Raw genomic sequence first — 19,257 nt, forward strand, 5'->3', positions numbered from 1 at the left:
AGGCACCCGGGTTCGGTTCCCGCTAAGGGCACATACCTCGGTTGCAGTTTGTCCCCGGCCCTGGTTGGTTGTGGGGGTGGAAACCACTCGATGTGTCCCTTTCACATCGATGTTTCTCTCTCTCTCTCTTCCTCTCTCTCCCTCCCGCTCTATCTGAACAAAAAATGGAAAAATGTCCTCGGGTGAGGATGATAAAAAACAAAACAAAACAAGATGTTCCAGAAAACAGTGCTCACCTGTGTTTACACATGCTCACATGTTCACTCATGTGCTTACATGTGTTCACACAAGCTCATACATGCACACATACACATTCACTGCAGCAAAGGCTGCCTCTCAGCCTTGTCCAGCTGCTTCTGTCCAGGTTCGGAGCTTGGTGAGTGCTGAGGGCAGATGTTTGGTTCACACAGCATCCAGCCTAGAGTGATGGATGTGGTAGGTAGTTATGAACCTGAAATCAAGTGCTATTAAAGTGAAATTGTTGCTGGGCATTTGGGCAGTTCCTTAAAGCAGCCCATATGACAAGGGGAGAAGCAGGCAGATTTGTCAGTCTCAGGCTCCTCCCACCTGAATGGACCTGAGGTGTAAAAGAAAACTTTTCTATATTTATAACACTTGTAACACCCAATGTGTGGGTTTCTCTCCCCAGGCAATTCTCCAGTTCTCTGCAGACACCAACTGGGTGTCCTACAATTTAACTCAAATCTGACAATAACTGCTGGGCACTAGGGCAGACTCCACAGGCTGAGGGCTCAGTCCCACAAAGACCACCCTGACTTCAGACCCCAGTCACAGGTCCAGGTTGTCACCTGTGCTTCTGACAGGCCAGCTATAAATTGGAAGTTCCCATGATTGACCTCCTTGGGTTCCATAATTAGAAGGGTTCACAGAACTCAGAGAAATGCTTTATTTCTGTTTACTGGTTTATTATAAAGGATACAACTCCATAACAGCAGACAGAACGGATGCACAAGGAAGATGTGGGAGGGTGCAGACCTTCCGTGCCCTCTCTGGGAGCACCATCCTCCCAGCATCTCCATACCTTTACCAACCCAGGTCTCCAAACCCCTTCATTTGGGGTTTTATTGGAGGTTCCATTACCCAGGCTGATTGGTTAAGCTCAGTCTCCAGCCCTTCAAGCTCCAAGGAGGTCAGGAGTGGAGCTGAAAGTTCCAACTCTCTACTCACAAGGTGGGTTTCTCTGGCAATCAGCCCTCATCCTCCAAGAGTCACCTTATTGGTATAAACCCAGGTACGGCCGAAAGGGGGCTTTATTAATAAAAACAAATGCTTCTCTCACCCTATCACTAAGGAAATCCCAGTGTTTTAGGAGCTCTGTGCCAGGAACTGGAACAAAGATGGAATATATATTTATTATCTGACAATAGCACAGTGTGGCCTGTGCCCAGGGAATCCCAGGTAAAGCCAGGAGGATGCTGGTGCCTCTAGGTGGACTAGGAGTGGGGAGGGGCATAGGCAGCGAGACCTCAGGTGACCATCACTGGTCACAGGTGGGGGTCAGGGTCAAGGACGTACATTGAGAGGCATCTCTTCAGCCCATGACTCGGAAAATGGTCAGCCAACAAACCAGGAGAAAGCTCAGGGCTGAGAAATGGGAAAGAACGCTGAACGAAGTCGGGTGGTCACAAGGCGGATGCCAGTCGGTCTTCCTGGAGTGGGGAAGGCCCGGCCACTGAGTGGGGCTTTCCCAGGAGGGCAGGTCCAGACCGGCCAACTCTACACCACTCACTTCCCGCCACATCTGACCAGACCCACAGCCTGGCCCCTGGTCCCACCCTGCACGACCCCTGGGGCAGGCAATCCCTGGCTAATTTCTGGGTCAGAGTCTGAGTACCGTCGGGTTGGGGGTCTCACTCGTGAAAACTCGCCCAGCAAAGGAAATAAGCTAGTCTTGATTGCAGGGCAAGGGCCCTCGGCCTGCGAAAAGGGCCCCTCTGAGACATGGGCTTCAGCTGACAATTGAGGAGCAGCCTGGTCTCCGATTTGACTCAGGGGTCACCGATTCCTCCCAGCATCCGCGGACCCCGGGCTAGCACCGACAGGCCCTGAGCATCAGAGTCCCCTTCTCTCAGGCCAGCCCAGTCCCTGCGGGCTGAGACAGCCCTGCCCCAATGGGCGTCCTGCCAAGGCCCCCAGCCGGCTCCGGCTTCGGAAAACCTGCGGTTGCCATGGTTTCCACGGCGCAGCCCGAATCGAGGCGGTCCACAAACCTCGTACCTCATCCCCGCTCCTTCCCCTCAGGCGCTGGGCGCACAACCAACTCGCGAGACCTCCCACCATCGCCCCCGTTCAGCCGGCCTTCCTACCCCGGCTGCCACCTGCGGCCGCCGGGTCGGGTCTCTCCGAGGCAGTAGCCTTGGGGGTGGCACGGCGCATGCATTGTGATGTTTCTGACTGCAGGAGGTTGCGTCACAAACTCCTAGGTCTCGCGAGCGAGGTGCAGGCCAGGAAGCGCCGCTGGTGTAGTGGTATCATGCAAGATTCCCATTCTTGCGACCCGGGTTCGATTCCCGGGCGGCGCATCTCTCTTTCAGCTTTTTTTTCCCCCCATCTCAAAAAAATGTCGGTGACAGCAAATATTTCAAGACGAGAGAAAACCGGAAACGTGGGGTAACCATTCCGGTGCAGCACGAACGAGACAGTTTCAGAGTCACGAGCGCTAGGAAAATGTTAGGGCAGTCAGGGCGACAGGGTGCTGGGCTGAGGAGCGCCTAAGACACCGGCGACCCAAACTCTCCGCCCAGTGCCCCGCAGCAGGTTCCGCTCCCGACGGGCCTCGGGTGACGCGGGCCCTTTAATGCGCTGCACGCGTCCTCCTGGGAACTGCAGTCCCTGTGGGGCGGGCTCCGCGGCCGCCGGACTACAGCTCCCGGGGGGCCTCGCAGCCGCTGTACTACCGATCTTGGCGGACTGGCTGCGGGGTCGCGATGCTGGTGGCGGCGGCCGCGGAGCGGAACAAGGAGCCCATCTTGCGCGTGCTGCGGCAGTACCTGGACCCGGCCCAGCGCGGCGTCCGCGTGCTTGAAGTGGCCTCGGGCTCAGGTCAGCACGCGGCCCACTTCGCGCAGGCCTACCCTCATGCCGAGTGGCAGCCGTCTGACGTGGACCAGCGCTGCCTGGACAGGTGCAGGGAAAGGCGGGAGCCCGCGGGGGTGAAAGTGGGCCCCATCCCGCCACCCCGGCTCCCCACGCCACTGTGAGCAGGGCTGCAGGGGGTGTCAGGAACGGGTGCACAGGCCACCCCCACCCACGAGCTGTCATCCGACAGCATCTCGGCCACCACTCAAGCCCAGGGGCTAGCCAACGTGAAGGCTCCGCTGTACCTGGATGTGACCTGGAATTGGGAGCAATGGGGCGGAATCCTGCCGCAGTCGCTGGACCTGCTGCTCTGCATCAACATGATCCACATCAGCCCCCTGAACTGCACCGAGGTCTGTGGGAGCGTGGGTGAGCCACATAAGGGCCAACCAGCCTTCCCCCTGCATTGGAAGGGAGCACGGTACCAGCTTTGCTCCGTTTCATAAGGCACTGAGGTCCAGGGAAGTCAGGTTGAGTCTCCAGCCCCCAGCCCAGGGCTGTTTTGGAGGTCTGGGGAAAGTTCCTCACTGCCATCCCGCCTCCTCCCTTCCTAGGGGCTCTTCAGAGCAGCAGGACATCTGCTCAAACCCAAGGCACTGCTCATCACCTATGGGGTGAGTGTTCCTGCCAGAGATGGCACTCCCCTGGCTGGATGATCCCAGCCAGCCTCAGCTAGCTGTCCCCTCTGTCCTGTCTCAGTATTTTCTTTTGCCCTCTCCCCCACTACCTGTCACTGAAACAGGCCCAGACCTTCCACCTCTCAGTCTCCCTGCTCCCCCTAGACTCATGGGAGGGAGCAGGGAGCAGTGTGTCCTTTTCATCCTCCCGGCACCAGCCTGCAAGTCTGTCCAGTGGCTGACTGGGCACTAGCTGACCCCCAGGGCTGTGGGCAGAGCTGTGCGTCCCTGTTTCCACAGCCCTACGCTGTCAATGGGAAGATCTCTCCCCAGAGTAATGTGGACTTTGACCTGACCCTCAGATGCAGGTTAGAGCTGGATGAGTGGGGGGCCTGATTGGAAAGGCAAATGAGCTGGGTGACCCCCAACTCTACCTCTTTCCCCCTTGCAGGAACCCAGAATGGGGGCTGCGGGACACAGCCTTCTTGGAGAATCTGGGCCAGGCCAGCGGCCTGCTCCTGGAGAAGATGGTAGGTGGGGAAGGCTGGGGGTCTGGTGGCTTCCCTGGGCAGTTTCTCCAGCCAAAGCACCTCTCCTAGGTGGATATGCCAGCCAACAACAAGTGCCTGATTTTCCGGAAAGAGTAACCCCCCCTTCCTCATGCCTATGTCCCCAATGAGAACAAACCCAAGACAGCCAGTCCCTGCCTTCCAGGACCTTGCCCATTCCAGGGGCTCTTGGTCAGTGGCCACGGGGCTGCTGAGAGCCTGGGAATAAAGTGTTTCCTGCTATCCTGTTGCTGGTGTCCTCTACTCTTCCTGAGAGCACCCCTGATGGTGCTGGGTATGCAGACTGTGTCTCCAAGGGCTCCATTACTGGGGGCAGGAGGGGTCTGGCCTGTGGGGTCAGGGTGTGGGGATGTCCTAGACCCTGCTGTTCCATTTGAGCAGCAGAGAAGGGAGAACATCCAAGGACTGCTGAGGTAGGACTGAACTGGCTGCATAGCCCTCCTGCCACCAGGGGTGGCACCCTCCACCAGGCCTGGGCCTGGCTTGTGTTCCTGCAGGGAGATAGGAGGCTCCCCAGGAGGGAACTGGTGCTCCCTGGTGGTCTTGGACTAGAGCCAAAGTCCCAGTGTGGTGGCAGGACCCTAGCTGGATTACCGGCGGACAGGGGAGGGTGGTAACCCTGAGAGGCTTAGCATCAGCAGGCCACGATGCCCCTCCTGGGAAATGCTTTTATTTGGAGGGGTTGGGAGGACTGGAGGGCAGGGCAGGCAGAGCTCCAGTCGGGCGGGGCTAGTCCTGGAAGCGGTTGAGCAGCTCACAGGCCCTCTTCTCCAGGAGCTCGGAGATCTTCTTGACGCGCTTCTCACTGGCGGTGCGGACATAGCTCCCAGCATCCAGGACAGCCACACCGTCTCGCACTTCACCCATAATGACCAGAGGGCCATCACCTGCTGTCACATTGGGACAGGGGCAGGCCCAGTCCATGCCACTCAGTGTCACCTCCAGGTACTTGGTGCCCAAGAACCTGAGGCCCATCTTGTCGTCCTTGAGCACATCGTCTAGAGCCACGCGGGCAATGCTGCCACCACCTGCCTCAGACTCCTCTAGCACTTCTGTGAGTCGCCCTACGATGGCAAAGTCACTGCGGCACAGGCTCAGTGCCAGCTTGCTCCTGAGGCGGCAGGCCCGGCAGGGTGGCATGCGCGGCACAGGACAGGCATCCTCACAACTCTCTTGGCTCTCGAAGTTGTTGCTATTGCCTTCACAGCCACCATATATGAAGGGGTGGCACTGCTGCAGCAGGGGGCTATAGGCCCAGCGTGGCTCCCAGCCCTGGCAAGGGCCCTGCACGGCTGGCAGCACACAGTTATCCCCAGGTCCACGGGCACAGGCTTGCTGGCACTCCTCATAGGTCTCAAAGCCCTGGGTGCCCCCATCACAGCTGCCAACTTGGAAGGTCATGCAACCACCCCGCTGTGGGTCAAAGTGCCAGAGGACATGGCTGGAGAGGGTGCCAGCACAGGCCTGCACGTTGGGCAGGCACTCAGTGGGGGCACTGGGGGCCCTGTCCCTGGCCAGATCCCGCTGGACCACGGAGAGTGGGAAGTCAGCCCGCAGCAGGCCAGCAGTGTTGCGTGCAGTGCAGGTGTAGAGGCCAGCATCCTCAGGCCGGGCATTGTAAAGCACCAGCTGCCCAATGCTGGTCACTACCACATTGCCATACATCTGATCTGGCCGCATGATCAGGTTCTCTCGCTGCTCACTCTGCTTCTCCCAGGTCACAGCAGGTGGTGGTCGGCCACTGACATCACAGTGGAGGCTGGCGGTGCCCCCCACATACACCACCTGTGGGGCAGGGCTGCTGTAGAGGGCAGGTGGCACCGGGGTATCTCCGGGTGTCGGGCGGGCAGTGGTTTCAGGTGGCCCTGGGCTGCTTGGTGGCCAGCTGAGGATGTGTTTACAGGGCACGACGTGCAGGCGGAGGCCACGCAGGCAGGCCTCGGCATCCATGTAGCAGCGATTATAATAGGTGAGACCATCTGAGGCACAGGTGAAACTGGGTTCCTTCTCACAGCGGTCACGGCAGCGGCACACAGGTTGCCCGTCCCAGATGTCGCAGTCGGAGCCCTGCTGTGGGCACGAGAAGCCCTCACACGAGGCCACCAGTGCAGGTGTGGCCAGGCCACTCTCGGGGAATCGGGCAGCCACACAGCTCTGCAGTCCACACACATTGGTGCAGCACTTCTCAGTGGCCAAGCAGTCCTGGGGGGTGAGGGGCAGCTCAGAAGGCAACCAAACACCCCCCAGCCCCACCCAGGGTCCTGGCTTTGCAAGGTATACCCCTACTGCTTCTCCCTGGGCCTCTGGAAAGTTGAGCAGGTTTGCACAAATTTGCTTTCCATCCAGTGCAATTACAGCTGTCTCACTGACCAGTCCTGTGTGTCATCTCACTGAATCCTCAGACCCCCGCCGCCCAAAGCAGGTTTAATTATTATTCCCATAGTACAGATGAGGAAACTGAGGCCCAGGGAAGACAGGCAGCATGCTCAATGACATTTCAGGGGATGAATGGCAGGCTGTAAAGGTGGGGCATCTGAATGTGGCCCCTGCCTTTCTACCTGGCTGGTGTTGAGAATTGGCCCCAGGGTGGGGGTGGGCAGGTTTGAGGGTGATGGGGGTAAAGATGGGGTGTCTCTTGAGATCCTCATATGGGGGTATGGCCTGATATCCCTCCAGGATATGGGAGAAGAGAAAGAAATGGAACCTAAGAGCTGGGGGCAGGGATGGGGTCTGGACTTCCCCCAGGCCACCCTAGTTCCCTGGGAACCCCACCGGGGTGGGTGGGTGGGGATGGTGCCCACACTCACCTGGTCCCCGATGCACTCACGCTCACAGGTACTCTGGGCATCCACCCACAGGTTGGGGCTGAGCTGGTTGGGGCACACGCCTGGGTGGCTTCTGGGCCCCTGCAGCAGGCTGGCCCGGGAGGGCAGCCCAACCATGAGGAGTAGCGGAAGGAGCAGCCTCTGGGCTGACATGGGGACCACCAGCCCAGGGGTCAGGGGTGTGTGGCTGCCAGCCCTTCAGGCCCTGCTTTATCCTGATCCCTTCAGGCATCCACCCTTCCAGGCCTGTGGTCAGCACCCCTGACCTTGGACCCCTGGCTGATCCTCTGGGCTCCTTTTTGGCCCCCAAGTTGAGCCCACAGCAGATGGTCCCTTCTCAACACCCTTGCGCAAAGGGCTGGGTGGATTCCAGATCTCTCTGAGCTCTGGCGAGACCCCTTCACAGCCTGGCCTGTGTGGTCAACACAGGGCAGGGGGCGTGGTGGGGGAAGGGCTGGGGAGGAGCTGAGAACCAGGAGCAAGGAGACACTGGCCACCAGGATTACTGAGGGGCGGAGAAGGACTGGCTCCGGCTGGAGTAGGGAGGGGAGGGAACACTGTAACCAGAGGCCCTCCTCCCTCCAGGCCCTGGGCTCAGGGGATCAAAGCAGGCTCACAGACCCTGCCAGCCCTGGGTTCAGTACTTGGGAGGAGGGGGAAGGGAGATCAAACACAGGGGCCGCCAGAATCTGCCCTTCAAAACCTTTCCCTGGGGTCTGGGGCCCCAGAAGCATCTGCTTTGAGACTGGATGGAAAATGCCCCGTGACCCCATGCCTGACCTTCTGACCCAGAAGGCAGGGTAATAAGAGCCTGGTCTGGTCAGAATGAGACCAAGAGACATCCCAGGTGCAGAGGACACCATTGATCTGCCCTAAGACGGGGCCCCAGGCATGGGGGGGGGGAGGGTCACTGGGCCAGATTTTCAATGGGGCTCAAGGCCCAGAACCCTCCCACAAAGCTGCAGCCTGAGGTACAGTCCCGAGTGTGGGGGTAATGTTCAGTGTGATGGGCCTCTTATCTCCATTGACCTCCAGGGTATCCACCAGAGCCCAGGGCCCAGGTCCTCGTGGCTGGAGTCTCAGGGGACAGCCCACCCCAGGTCACCACTGCATCCCTGGCTCCAAGCAGCAGTGAACTCAGTGGTTATGCCCTGCCAAAGCCCTCAGCGAGGGTTGTTTCCTAGGTTTAGGATCCCAGGCTCCAACCTTTGGGGGCAGCAGGGAGCAGGTGGTCCGGCCAGCCATCTGCTTCGCTACCACACAGGGAAGGGCAGGCTAGGGAGGGCTGCCTGCCTAGCCCACTGAGAAACACAGCTTGCCCTGTATCCAGGGAGGCTGATGCAACCACTCTTGGCCCTCATGGCCAGGATGTGTACCAGTCAGCAAGACTAGTCATGGGGGATGGAGGGATCGACAAAGCAGCCCTTAACCCATCCTGCTGGAGTGCAGACCCACCCGACACCACACCTCCGACCCACCAGCCAGCGAAAACTAGAGACTTTAATTCACATAAAATGTAGCCTGGAGATCAGAGCTTAATTACATTTACTGTACAAAGAAAAAAAAACCGTCCAAAATGAGCTCAGGAATGGTGTGAGTGTCAGCAGCAAAGGGTAGTGTTTATGAGGTGAACGCAGGACCGTCCACACCCTCACAATAAAGTCCATGTTATTTGGTTCAAAGTACAAAGAAAGGGTCTCTATTGGCAGGACAGGACAGGCAGGGCCTCCTCTGCCTGACCCTGCTGATGGCCAGGGTCCCCAGGTGAACCGGATCACAAGGGCAACAGACCCCCTTCCCACCTGGCCTCCCAGTATAGCAGGCATTGGGCTCCCTCCCCCATGGGACACCCACCACAGAGGAGTCTCAGAGTGAGGGGATCTCAGGCCCAGGGAGAGCCCAGCAGGAGGTAGAGTTGAGCACCGGTGTGACTGGTGGCAATGTCACCAGCCAGGCAGGCAGGAGGCAGCAAGGCCTCCAGCTCAGGCTGGCTGCTGGGCCATGGAGGAGGTTCACTGCTGTGACTGCTCCAGGTGGCATCACTAAGAACTGGGTCAGAACGGTTCTGGTGACGTGACCTCAAAGAGGGGCAATGCCAGGCCAGGAGCAGCTATGGGTTGATACCCAAGGTCAGGGAACAAGCTGGCAAGAATGGGGTCCAGGTGCCTAGAGGCGAGTGGGCCACGACTCAGTCCAAATCTGCAGAGTGCCTGGCAGCCCCTCAAGTATTTATCACCTACAGACAGCTCTGCATCTTCACAGAGATGCTGAGTCCATCTCATGGAGCAACATATGTAAAATTGACCAAAGGTGCCTCCATGCAGGGGGGGATGTGGGGTGCACCCCACTTCTCCCAGAAACACTGACACTCTGCTTGGAGTCCATGGTTCCACGACACACAGGAACATCTTCCAGGAAGCAGCAGCCCCACTATGCAGACTGCTGGGCCCAAACCCGTACACTGCTCAGTGCGGTGTGGTAGGCACACTAGCCACCATGCTCAGAAAGGCCGGGATGGGTAGCGAGGTCTGAGATTGCTGCCCAAAGCTCAATGTGTCCCCACTGGCCCCTGCATAGCCCACACCCCACGTGAAGTGTGATGGCGGATTCCTTCCCATCTTTATTCCAGTCCCACCCTCTCCAATGTCCTAAAGGTCATCCCCACAAGCGGACATGAGCTCATTTCATGGCTGCATTAAGGCTTCCCTGTCGGCCCTTTAAAAAGGTATAAAAGTGGTGAAATGTCTTCTATATAAATAAGAAAGTGAGCCAGGCCCTGCAGGACCCCAGGACAGTTCCCTCGAGGTGGAACCAAGGAGAACATGTGGGGACTTGGGCTTGTTTCGAAGCACAGCTTCCTACAGGGCTCATCTGGCTGAGACCACCTGCCTGCCAGGTGCACCCCATGCCTCCAGGAGGGGTCCTGCGGCCAAAGTCTTCCCTGCACCTGGTGCTGCCCCAGCGCCCAGCAAGGAGCTTCCCCACACTCCCTAAATGTGTCCGATGGGCGGTGCCTGTCTCCCCCGCTAGGAGATCTTGCAGTTGCTCCTGGAGCAGTTCTGGGGCGGGCTCTGGGGTGGGCGGATGGACTTAGACCTCTTGAGGCTGTTGCCCTTGCTGCCACCACCCCCCGCCCCACTGGCCAATGAGTAGGAGCGCCCATGCATCATGACAGCGTTCATGCCATTGGCCATTGAGAAAGACTTGAGGTGGCTCTTGATGGTGACAGGCAGCGGGAGCTTGTCGATGAGGTGCACGGGAGTGCAGGAGACGATGGCACGGCAGCAGAGGTCCTGCAGGCTGAACACTGTGGGAGTGGTCAGAGAGGGGAGTCAGATGGGAGAGGATCAGACTACAGCGGGGACTAAACCATGAGGAGGGTGGTCAGATGATGGGGAAGGTTCAGACTGGAAGGAAAGGCAGTGAGGCACTGAGAGATCTCAGAGCCTAAGGACCCAAGGAGGGGGGACACTGAGGGACAAGCTGTCATCTGGCCAGATGAGCACAAGTGATTCTCAGTGGGGGATAGAGGGTTCCAGCTGGGATGCTTGGTGCTGGATACCACCAGGTGCAGCCCCTGGATGGCACCCTGCTCCTTTCTCCCTACTGCTGCATACTGAGAAGTGTCCTTGGGGACTTCACTTGTAGCCAGCTCCGCCCCCAGCACCTTGTAGGAGACCAAAGCTTCTGGGAACACTAGCTACCTCTAGCAGCTTAAGGGGGCATGGCTTGAGCAGCCTGAGGGGCAGGGAAGAACACAGGGATTAGAAGGCATTCTCCTGCTTGCTCTGGGTCCATGCTACCACCCCCAGCACAAGGGCATCATCAAGATGTAACACACAGTCCCCTCCCATAACTCTGGGACCCCCAAAGCAAGCACATGTAGGACGCAAATTGGTTCAGTTGTGGTACGTTGTGTAAGTTCCACAACTGGGGAGCCTGGACACCTGGGAGGGATCACGACCTCTGAAGGGTCACTTGTCCACTGCCCTCAACACTCAGGTCTCAGGCCCCGGTGGCCCCACTGGCCGCACCTCACCTCGGTTGGGCCTCCAGATCTTCTCCATGCCATGCCGCATGAGCACAATACGGGACAGCTCAGTGAAGGACTCGGTGACATTGAAGTTGCACAATGGGCTGACCTCGAAGAAGGTCATGCAGTTCTTTTCTGCGTAGGCGCGTGCCTGCTCCGTTGGGACTTGCCGCTTGAAGGCCAGGTGCAGCCGGTTCCCAACCAGGATCCGGGGGACCCCAGGTGCATGCTTGGTGGGGGGAGGCAGAAGACTCATTACAGGTATGAATGTGGGATGTACCCCCACCTTGGCTGCCTCCATCCCGATTCTATGACGAGGTGACACTCAGACCCATGAGCCATGGCCCGTTGGGGCAGAAGATCCCAACCTTCAAGTGCCATGCTGATCAGTACGAGAAAGGATGCAGAGAGCTGGGGCCATGGTAGAGGCAGTAAACGGGAGCTACTAAGGCCCCTGTGGGGATGGGAGTACACATGCCCTGGGGAGGGGTGCCCATGGAAGAGGGTGTCCGCAAGTGCACACTTACCTCATCAATCTCCTTGATCCAGCGGTCAATGCCATCAAAGGACCAGCGGTTGGTGATGTCATATACCAGGAGGATCCCCTGCAAGGAAGACATGTGTCACAAGGCCAAAGGGTCAGCCAGATGGAGGCCTCTTGTTCCGAAATGGAGCCCCAGTGGTGACATGCACCCTTTCTCCTATCACAGGCAGGGCAGGGACACTCAGCATAGCTAGATAGCTTTCAGGGGATCATGTGGGTTACTTAACACATGGAGTATGGACAACACACCGGGAGATATCTTGTCATATTTAAGAGGGGTCTCTGGTATTGGGCACTGTCTCCTCACCATGGCCAGGCCCATGTGGCCCTGGGGCCCTGGAGACCATCATGTGGGGTGGCAGAATGTCATCAATGGTCAAAGATCTTATAATCGCAATGCTGCAACCCCCCCCCCCCCCCGGGGACTTGGCAGGAGCGGAATTGGCATTTTTTTCAACTTCTTTCCTCCAAGCACATCGAAAACACTATCCTGTGACCATTCAAAAGTCACGGGAGCTAAAACAGGTGCACACAGATCTATGGTGTGGGAAAGACCCTGTGGACAATCCTGGCAGGCAGATGTGGACGGTGTCCCTGACACTCTGTCTTGGGGCTCCAGGGAAACTGAGCAAAGGTGTTTCTGAGTTTTCCAGCCCAAACTTGCAGAGCAAGACATCAGTCACTCTAGCAGCCATGTGTGCAGCCCCACCGGCCAGCAGAGGGTTTGCTATGGGACTTTCCTGTCACATCCCTTAGAGACTAATTACTCAGACCTCAGCTCTGGGCTACCTCCGTCTGCCCTGAATGTCTCAGCAGTGACCTGTCACAGGCCTCAGGAAAGTGACTTGAGAGAGTGCCCCCAGACCTCCACCCCGCCCATCTGGCCCTGCACTCCACTCTGAAGCTGGCTCACACCTTCCCTGTCCCTCATGTCTCCAACACACACAGGCAGGAAAAAAAGCACAGCTGAGATGGAAGGCACAGGATGTCTCCATCTCAAAAGGAATGAATCTAAAGCCTTTCTCCTTAAAAATGTCCTTCAAATTTTGGAAGACTTAAATGTTGCCCAGGTCCTGTTAAGAGGAATGTAGAAATTACTTTAACGCTGCTCCCCTGCTCTCTGGACAGAAAGCCTCGCACAGAACAAGCAGAGCTGCCTGCCCTCGCGGAGGAAGGTCTATGCCTAGAAGAAAAGATCCCCTTGAGCCCACTTGAAGGAAACTGAGGGGTAGCAGGAGTGAGTCCTATTGCCTGGGGCACAAGGAACAAAGCCTTTTGGTCTCAGGTCAGGTGGGGACATGCACCCGACCCTCCAAATCCCCACCTAAGAAATCACTGAGGATGTGTCGGAAGACCAGCCCTCACAGATGTTCATCACAGCATGAAACAAACTGCATGTGCAGTCAGGGCTGTTGAGTGAGTTGAGGTGCAGACATGCCTCACAGAGGGTAGAAGTAACAGCAGTACACCTCAGAGCGTATGTGCTGATCCTGGGCAGGCACACAACAGACTGCAGAGTGAGAAGCATGGATCCCAAACTATAGGTACAGTATGGTGCCTGGCTGGTCTGGCTCAGCGGTTAGAGTGGCGTCCCAGAGACCAGAGTCTCGGGTTCAATTCCAGTCAAGGGCACACATCTTGGTTCGTTCTCCAGCCCCGTTGGGGTTGTGTGGAAGGTAACCAATCAATGTGTCTCTCTCACAATGATGTTTCTCTCTCTATATATATATATGTATGTGTGTGTGTGTGTGTATCTATCCCTCCCACTTTATCTGAAAAACCAATAGAATATCCTCAGGTGAGCATTAAAAAAAAAGGTACAGTCTGGTGTTTTATTTTTTCTTTATTGATTTTAGAGAGAGGAAGGGAGCAAACATTGATGAGAGAGAACATCAATTGGCCGCCTCCTGCAAGCCCTGCACTGGGGATGGGCCCAAAACCTGGGCATGTGCCCTGACCAGGAATCCAACCAGCAACCTCTTGGTGCGTGGGTCAACACTCAGCCATTGAACCACACTAGCTGGATCCTTATGGTGTTTTAAACTAGACATATAAACATACAGCACACCACACAGAAAATGTTCCCATGGATGTAACCACATTTTGAAAGGCTAGATGAGGGCTATCCTCTTGTTCACGCTTATCTGTGTAACATTTGAAAGCTTAAATCAGTTAGCAAAAGCCCATCTTACAGGCTCCGGCTTCAACTGCACCCTGAGGCTATTGGGGAGCCCCTAGCTGCCCCTCTGGGCTGCCACATACTACCTCTCTGGGGCTGCCCAAGTATGATGGGTCGGGGTTATGATGATCCATCCCCAAATCTACCAATCACAGGAAAAATACAAACTTGGTAGGGGAATCTAAATGAGGGTCTTAGTTACCAGAACCACCCCCTCAAGGGGGTCAGTTATGTGACTCAGAGGCAGAAAGAGGGGCAAACAGAAAGAGATTCTCACTATATTCTTTTTTTTTTTTAAATAAAAGTAATACATGCTCACATTTTTTTTTGTTTTGTTTTTAATATGTTTTTATTGATTTTTTTAGAGAGAGAGGAAGAGAGAGAAACTGCTTGGTTGCCTCCCGCATGGAAACCCGAATGGTGATCAAACTCACAACCTGGGTATGTGCCCTGACTGTGAATTGAACTGGTGACCTTTTGGTGCACAGGCTGATGCTCAACCCACTGAACCACGCCAGCCAGGGACATGCTCACATTTTTAAAAAATTCGTACTCTTGGGGTATAAACAGCAGCTCTCCCTCTCCTCCAGGAATAACCTGCTGTTTCTTGGCATTTCTGCACAGTGCTGCTCATTCCTAACACAGTCACAGAGAAAACTTCCCGGCCCCTCCTGAATGCCCCCCATACCTGGGCCCTTCCCCACAGTGGCAACAAATCCTGTCAAGCTCATCAGTCAGTACTACTTTTGGCTCTCAGGTAATTTTACCTTATTTTATTATAAATCTCTGAGCACATATAGCTCAACCTGTAAGAAGCAGAATTGGGCCTGGCTGGTGTGGCTCAGTGGATGAGCGTCGACCCATGCACCAAGAGGTCGCTGGTTCGATTCCAGGTCAGGAACATTTGGCCAGGTTGTGGGCCAAATCCCCAGTCAGGGAGGCATGCTGGAGGCAACCAATCGATGTTCTCTCTCAACAATGTTTCTATCTCTCCCTCTCCGTTCCAGTCTCTCTAAAAATCAATAAAGAAAAAAAAAGTTTTTTTTAAAAGAAAAGAAGTGGAATTGCTAGGCCCTGAAGTGGGTGTCCTTGTTGTCAAAGTTATTTCTCAAGCTATAGCATATATACCTGAAAATACAGAGATTTTAAGTATGAACAGTTTAATGAGTTTGGACAACCAAGGTACAGAAGTATATTTTTAAAAAATTCAATTCTGCCCTGGCCGGTTTGGCTCAGTGGTTGGAGCATCGGCCTGTGGACCAGAGAGTCCCGGGTTCAATTCCCGGTAGGGGCATGGACCCAAAAAAAATTTCAATTCCATTTTGGCACGTGTAATGCATTTGTATGGCAGAGCTCCCAAGAAACACAGGCTGCACATGGAAGCCTCTGCCTCACCCCTAAAATCACCTAGGCTCTGCCCAAGAGTAAGTGACCCATTGAAAGTGAGGAGCAACTGTCAAATGGTCCCTGACCCATATGCCCACCCACTTGACTGGTGACAAGATACAAACTGGTGTCCTAATCAGCACTCGCTGAATGGTAAGTACACACCCCAGACCACTGTCCAAGTGAAAGCCTTTTTGTGTGAACAACTGATCTCTATCCAGAAAGAGACTAGCACTTGGCCCTTCTCTTCCAGCTGACCTCACACGCTCAACCAAAAAAATGTCCCACCCCCCACCCCACCCTGCCTACAGCTCTCGGCACGCTGAGCCCAGGGGACCTACTCTCTTCAGCAGCAGAGGTACTGGCCTCCCAGGGCCACAAGTGGCCACCTCAGACCTCAGCAAGAGAAAACAAGGCCCATGTGTAGAAGCTCGGGGATAGAAAGGTTATTTCTTGTGGTTAAGAACCACAAGACAGTCCCCACCAGTTTGGCTTAGCAGTTACAACATCAGCCTGCAGACCGAAGGGACATGGGTTTGATTCCCGGTCAAGGGCATGTACCCGGGTTGCAGGTTCGATCCCTGGCTCCAGTCAGGGTCACATGGGAGGCAACCAATCAATGCGCCTTTCTCACATCGGTTTTTCTCTCTCTCCCTCCATTCTATCTAGAAATCAATGGAAAAGGAATCCTCAGGTGAGGAATAACAAAAAAGAACCACAAGCCCTGGCCAGATTGGCTCAGCAGTTAGAGCATCAACCCAAAGACCAATGAGTCGTGGGTTCAATTCCAACCAAGGGCACAAACTTCAGTTGCGATTTGACCCCGGCTCTGGTTGGGTCGCGCAGGAGGCAGCCACTCGATGAGTCCCTTTTATGTCGATGTTTCTCTCCCTTTCCCTCTCTCCCACTCTATCTGAACAAAAATGGAAAAATGTCCTCAGGTGAGGATAAAAAAACATACAACAACAACAAATAAATTGTGCTGTCTATTAAAAAAAAAGAACCACAACACAGTCCTGTTGCAGAACAGGTGACAGCAGTCAGGAGTTGGTGGTGACTTTTGTAACCTGGGCCCTGAGGGACCCACAAAGTCTTTCCAGTCTTAACCAAGGGTGGGAGACTGACTGGAAATATAAAACTTGACTGGGAAAGACAGTCCTGCTACTCAGTGTACTATCAGGAGCCACACAGAGCAGCAAAACCAGGCGGTGCTTACTCTGGATACTGCCTTCACGTCTGCAGGATGGAAATGAGACAGAGCAGAGCAATGCCACTAAGATAAGAGCACCCGAGGACAGCCTTGAGTTCAGAGCCCACTGCTCCCCATTCAGGCCTGATATATGCAACTGGCTCCTTCAGCCCAGAATTGACAAGAACCTTCCGAATTAAAGCAAGAGCAATAACAAATACACAACCAACTGGACTGGATGCTTTGGAGAGAAAGTGAAGGTGATGACATAGTGTTTGCTCCCCAGAGACACTGTATAATTTGGCAAATGCCCAAGCTTGTTAGATGTTCTCAATTAGCTGAACAGAAATGCTGTCTGTGGTCTGTTCCACATTCACAGCCAGAGTGTGCAGAACAGCTGAGTCCTCTCAGGTTTGATCTCAGTGGCTTTTTGATGTTTCCCAAATGCCCTTCATTATCATAACCCAAGGTAACTACCCTCTTATCTCTTCATTTTCTTTTTTATTTCAAAAGTAATATGTGTTTATTGTAGAAAAATTAGGAGATAGTCAAAACCAAAAGGAAGACCACTGAACTCAGTCATCTCATCGTTCAGGGTAACTAGCACTACCACTTGGAACACAGCTTTCTCATGTTCTTGTATGTATAAAATCATATGCAGTCACCTCTTTAAAATAAAAGTCCTGGCCAATTTCAGTGGTTAGAGCGTCGGCCTGCAGTCCCGAGAGACCTGGGTTCGGTTCCCGCTGAGGGCACGTACCTCGGTTGCAGTTTGTCCCCAGCTCTGGTTGGGTCGTGTGGTGGCAGCCACTCGATGTGAAATGTCCCTTTCACATCGATGTTTCTCTCTCTCTTCCTCTCTTTCCCTTCTACTCTATCTGAACAAAAAATTGGAAAAGTGTTCTCGAGTGAGAATTAAAAAATAAATAAATAAATAAAACAAAATAAAAAAACGGGGACCCTTGCCCTGGTCAGTTTTGCTCAGCGGTTAGAGCTTCAGCCCTCGGACCAAAGAGTCATGGGTTCAATTCTGGTCAAGGGTACTTCTGATCAAGGGCATGTATCTTGGTTGCGGTTTGGTTCCCCGCAGTGGATGGGGTCATGTGGGAAGCAACCAATCGATGTGCCTCTCTCACGTTCATGTTTCTCTCTCTACCCTTCCCTGCAACTCTATCCAAAAGTAAATGGAAAAATATCCTCGGGTGAGGACTTTTATTCTTTTTATCCTCACCTGAGAACATTTTTGTATTTATCTTCAGATACAGCAGGAGGGAACGAGGGAGGAAGAGAGAGAGAAACATCAATGTGAGAGAGACACATCGACTGGTTGCCACCCACGCAACCCAGACTGGAGCCAGGAACAAACTGCAACTGAGGTACGTGCCCTTAGCGGGAACCAAACCCAGGACTCTGTGGTCCGCAGGCCGACGCTCTAACCGCTGAGCCAAACCGGCCAGGGCTCAGGTGAGGACTTTTAAAAAAATAAAATTAAAATAATAAATAAAGGGACCAATGGGACACACTCATCTGAAGGGCACTGGGTTCTGTAGGCAGTGTTTGCTACTTAACCTCACCTCTGGTGCTGATGTAGGGTGCTGACAAACACCCCCAAGCTGCTATCCACACCCTGATTACTTAGGACCAGCTGCTCCAGGTGGAACTGCTAGGTGAAGCACCACCCCTGCAGGCCCCCACAGGCCCCCAACACCGCACACACTGGGGACCATCAAGCTAGAGCTCTAGGTACTATCACCGACAGACACCTCTGCAGTGCTCCCAGGACAAGAGCCACCAAGCCCAGCCTGGGGTCCTTGCCTCCACCCCTCAGGAGAGAAGAAAGCTACATTCAGCATCTCCCTGCCTCCCCCCCATGTCTGAGAGGCATCTACTGAGGAAGGCCCTGAAGGAAGGTGCAGGTCAGGGGTCCCCAACAACTAAGCAGATTCAGCCAGACCTCTGCCAGACTTCTCTCCTTCTTGGCCTCCTCAGGTTCCATGCAGCAGAGAGATCAGCAAGAGTACAGAGTGCCAAGGCAGCTGTAGACTTCATCAATCCTGACTAACAGAGCTAAAAGGACACCCCATGGGGCTCCCTATGAGCCCAAGCCAGAGTAAGAGGGTGACAGGAAGCCCCTCTCCTGATGAGTGCAGACCCACCTGGAGTTCTTGCCCCACACAGCAAGAGGCCCCAAAATGCACCCAAGTACCCCATCTCATACAAGTGTGTGCTGCTCCTGGCAGAGGACCCGGCCAGGTGTGTGAAGCAGGGCTGGACAGGTCTGAACTTAGGGGTCTCCTTGGAAATTTCAGAAGTCTGTGCGGGATCATGGCCTGCTCTGCATTACAAATAGGACTGATCAGTCTCGTCATGTTGACACAGCAGTGACAGCCTATAGCTGGCCAGTTCATGCAACTACTTCTCACCTTTCCTTTGAGCCTCAAATCATACACTGATCCATGCAGCATGCAAGCATGCTCGGGGAGCCCAGAGTATACAGAGAGGTGTGAGCGAGCCCTCGCATGCTCCCCTAAGGTGCCCCTGCATGCCCCACCCCCAGAATGCCCCTGTACAGTTCCCAAGGTGCCGCCAAATCCCCTGTTCATCCACTGAAACTTGGGTGTACTTCCATGGCAGCCCCTAGGATAGCCCCCATCTCCTGCTCTTTGCTAATTACCCACCTCTACAAGCAGTCCCTCCCCACAGTGGCTCCAATGTTCAGTCTCCACAGTCCTGGTTAGGAATCCAGCCCAACCTGGGAGCCCCCAGCCCTGTGATGAATGTGGCTGCCCCAGCAACCTCCTCATGCCACACATGGA

At 54.9% G+C, this 19,257-nt stretch overlaps 3 protein-coding genes and 1 non-coding gene across 7 annotated transcripts in view; 2 read left to right on the top strand and 2 right to left on the bottom strand.

The window, feature by feature from the left end:
* Nucleotides 1-2,472: 2,472 nt before the first annotated feature.
* On the top strand, nucleotides 2,473-2,543 carry TRNAG-CCC. The gene has a single exon. It is a non-coding gene; the product is annotated as a tRNA-Gly (tRNA).
* A 297-nt stretch (nucleotides 2,544-2,840) lies between these two features.
* METTL26 (methyltransferase like 26) lies at nucleotides 2,841-4,499 on the top strand. 4 transcript variants are annotated; one of them, XM_036279888.1, is made up of 6 exons: nucleotides 2,841-3,145; nucleotides 3,290-3,452; nucleotides 3,654-3,713; nucleotides 4,017-4,084; nucleotides 4,168-4,246; nucleotides 4,316-4,460. In XM_036279888.1, the coding sequence occupies exons 1-6, from the start codon at nucleotides 2,949-2,951 to the stop codon at nucleotides 4,361-4,363; spliced, it is 615 nt and encodes a 204-aa protein (XP_036135781.1). In that variant the 5' UTR covers nucleotides 2,841-2,948; the 3' UTR covers nucleotides 4,364-4,460. The 4 variants fall into 4 exon arrangements, with proteins under 4 accessions (XP_036135781.1, XP_036135782.1, XP_036135783.1 ...); XM_036279889.1 differs by lacking the exon at nucleotides 4,017-4,084 and having other exon boundaries at nucleotides 4,316-4,499; XM_036279890.1 differs by lacking the exons at nucleotides 3,654-3,713; nucleotides 4,017-4,084 and having other exon boundaries at nucleotides 4,316-4,499.
* A 515-nt stretch (nucleotides 4,500-5,014) lies between these two features.
* WFIKKN1 (WAP, follistatin/kazal, immunoglobulin, kunitz and netrin domain containing 1) lies at nucleotides 5,015-7,263 on the bottom strand. Its single transcript, XM_036280709.1, has 2 exons — nucleotides 7,093-7,263; nucleotides 5,015-6,487 (listed from the first exon to the last, which is right to left on the bottom strand). Exons 1-2 carry the CDS (start codon nucleotides 7,261-7,263, stop codon nucleotides 5,015-5,017), a joined length of 1,644 nt encoding a protein of 547 aa, XP_036136602.1.
* A 1,337-nt stretch (nucleotides 7,264-8,600) lies between these two features.
* RAB40C (RAB40C, member RAS oncogene family) overlaps nucleotides 8,601-19,257 on the bottom strand; it is a 36,241-nt gene continuing 25,584 nt past the window's right edge. Inside the window, exons 4-6 of the mRNA XM_036279899.1 lie at nucleotides 11,671-11,748; nucleotides 11,150-11,372; nucleotides 8,601-10,417 (exon numbers count right to left, since the gene is read on the bottom strand). Of these exons, the coding sequence (XP_036135792.1) occupies nucleotides 10,137-10,417; nucleotides 11,150-11,372; nucleotides 11,671-11,748 (582 nt within the window). The 3' untranslated portion in view covers nucleotides 8,601-10,136. The remainder of the gene's footprint in view (nucleotides 10,418-11,149; nucleotides 11,373-11,670; nucleotides 11,749-19,257) is intronic.

Source organism: Molossus molossus, unplaced genomic scaffold, assembly GCF_014108415.1.
Source record: "Molossus molossus isolate mMolMol1 unplaced genomic scaffold, mMolMol1.p scaffold_m16_p_3, whole genome shotgun sequence".
In the NCBI taxonomy this organism is placed as follows: Eukaryota; Metazoa; Chordata; class Mammalia; order Chiroptera; family Molossidae; genus Molossus; species Molossus molossus.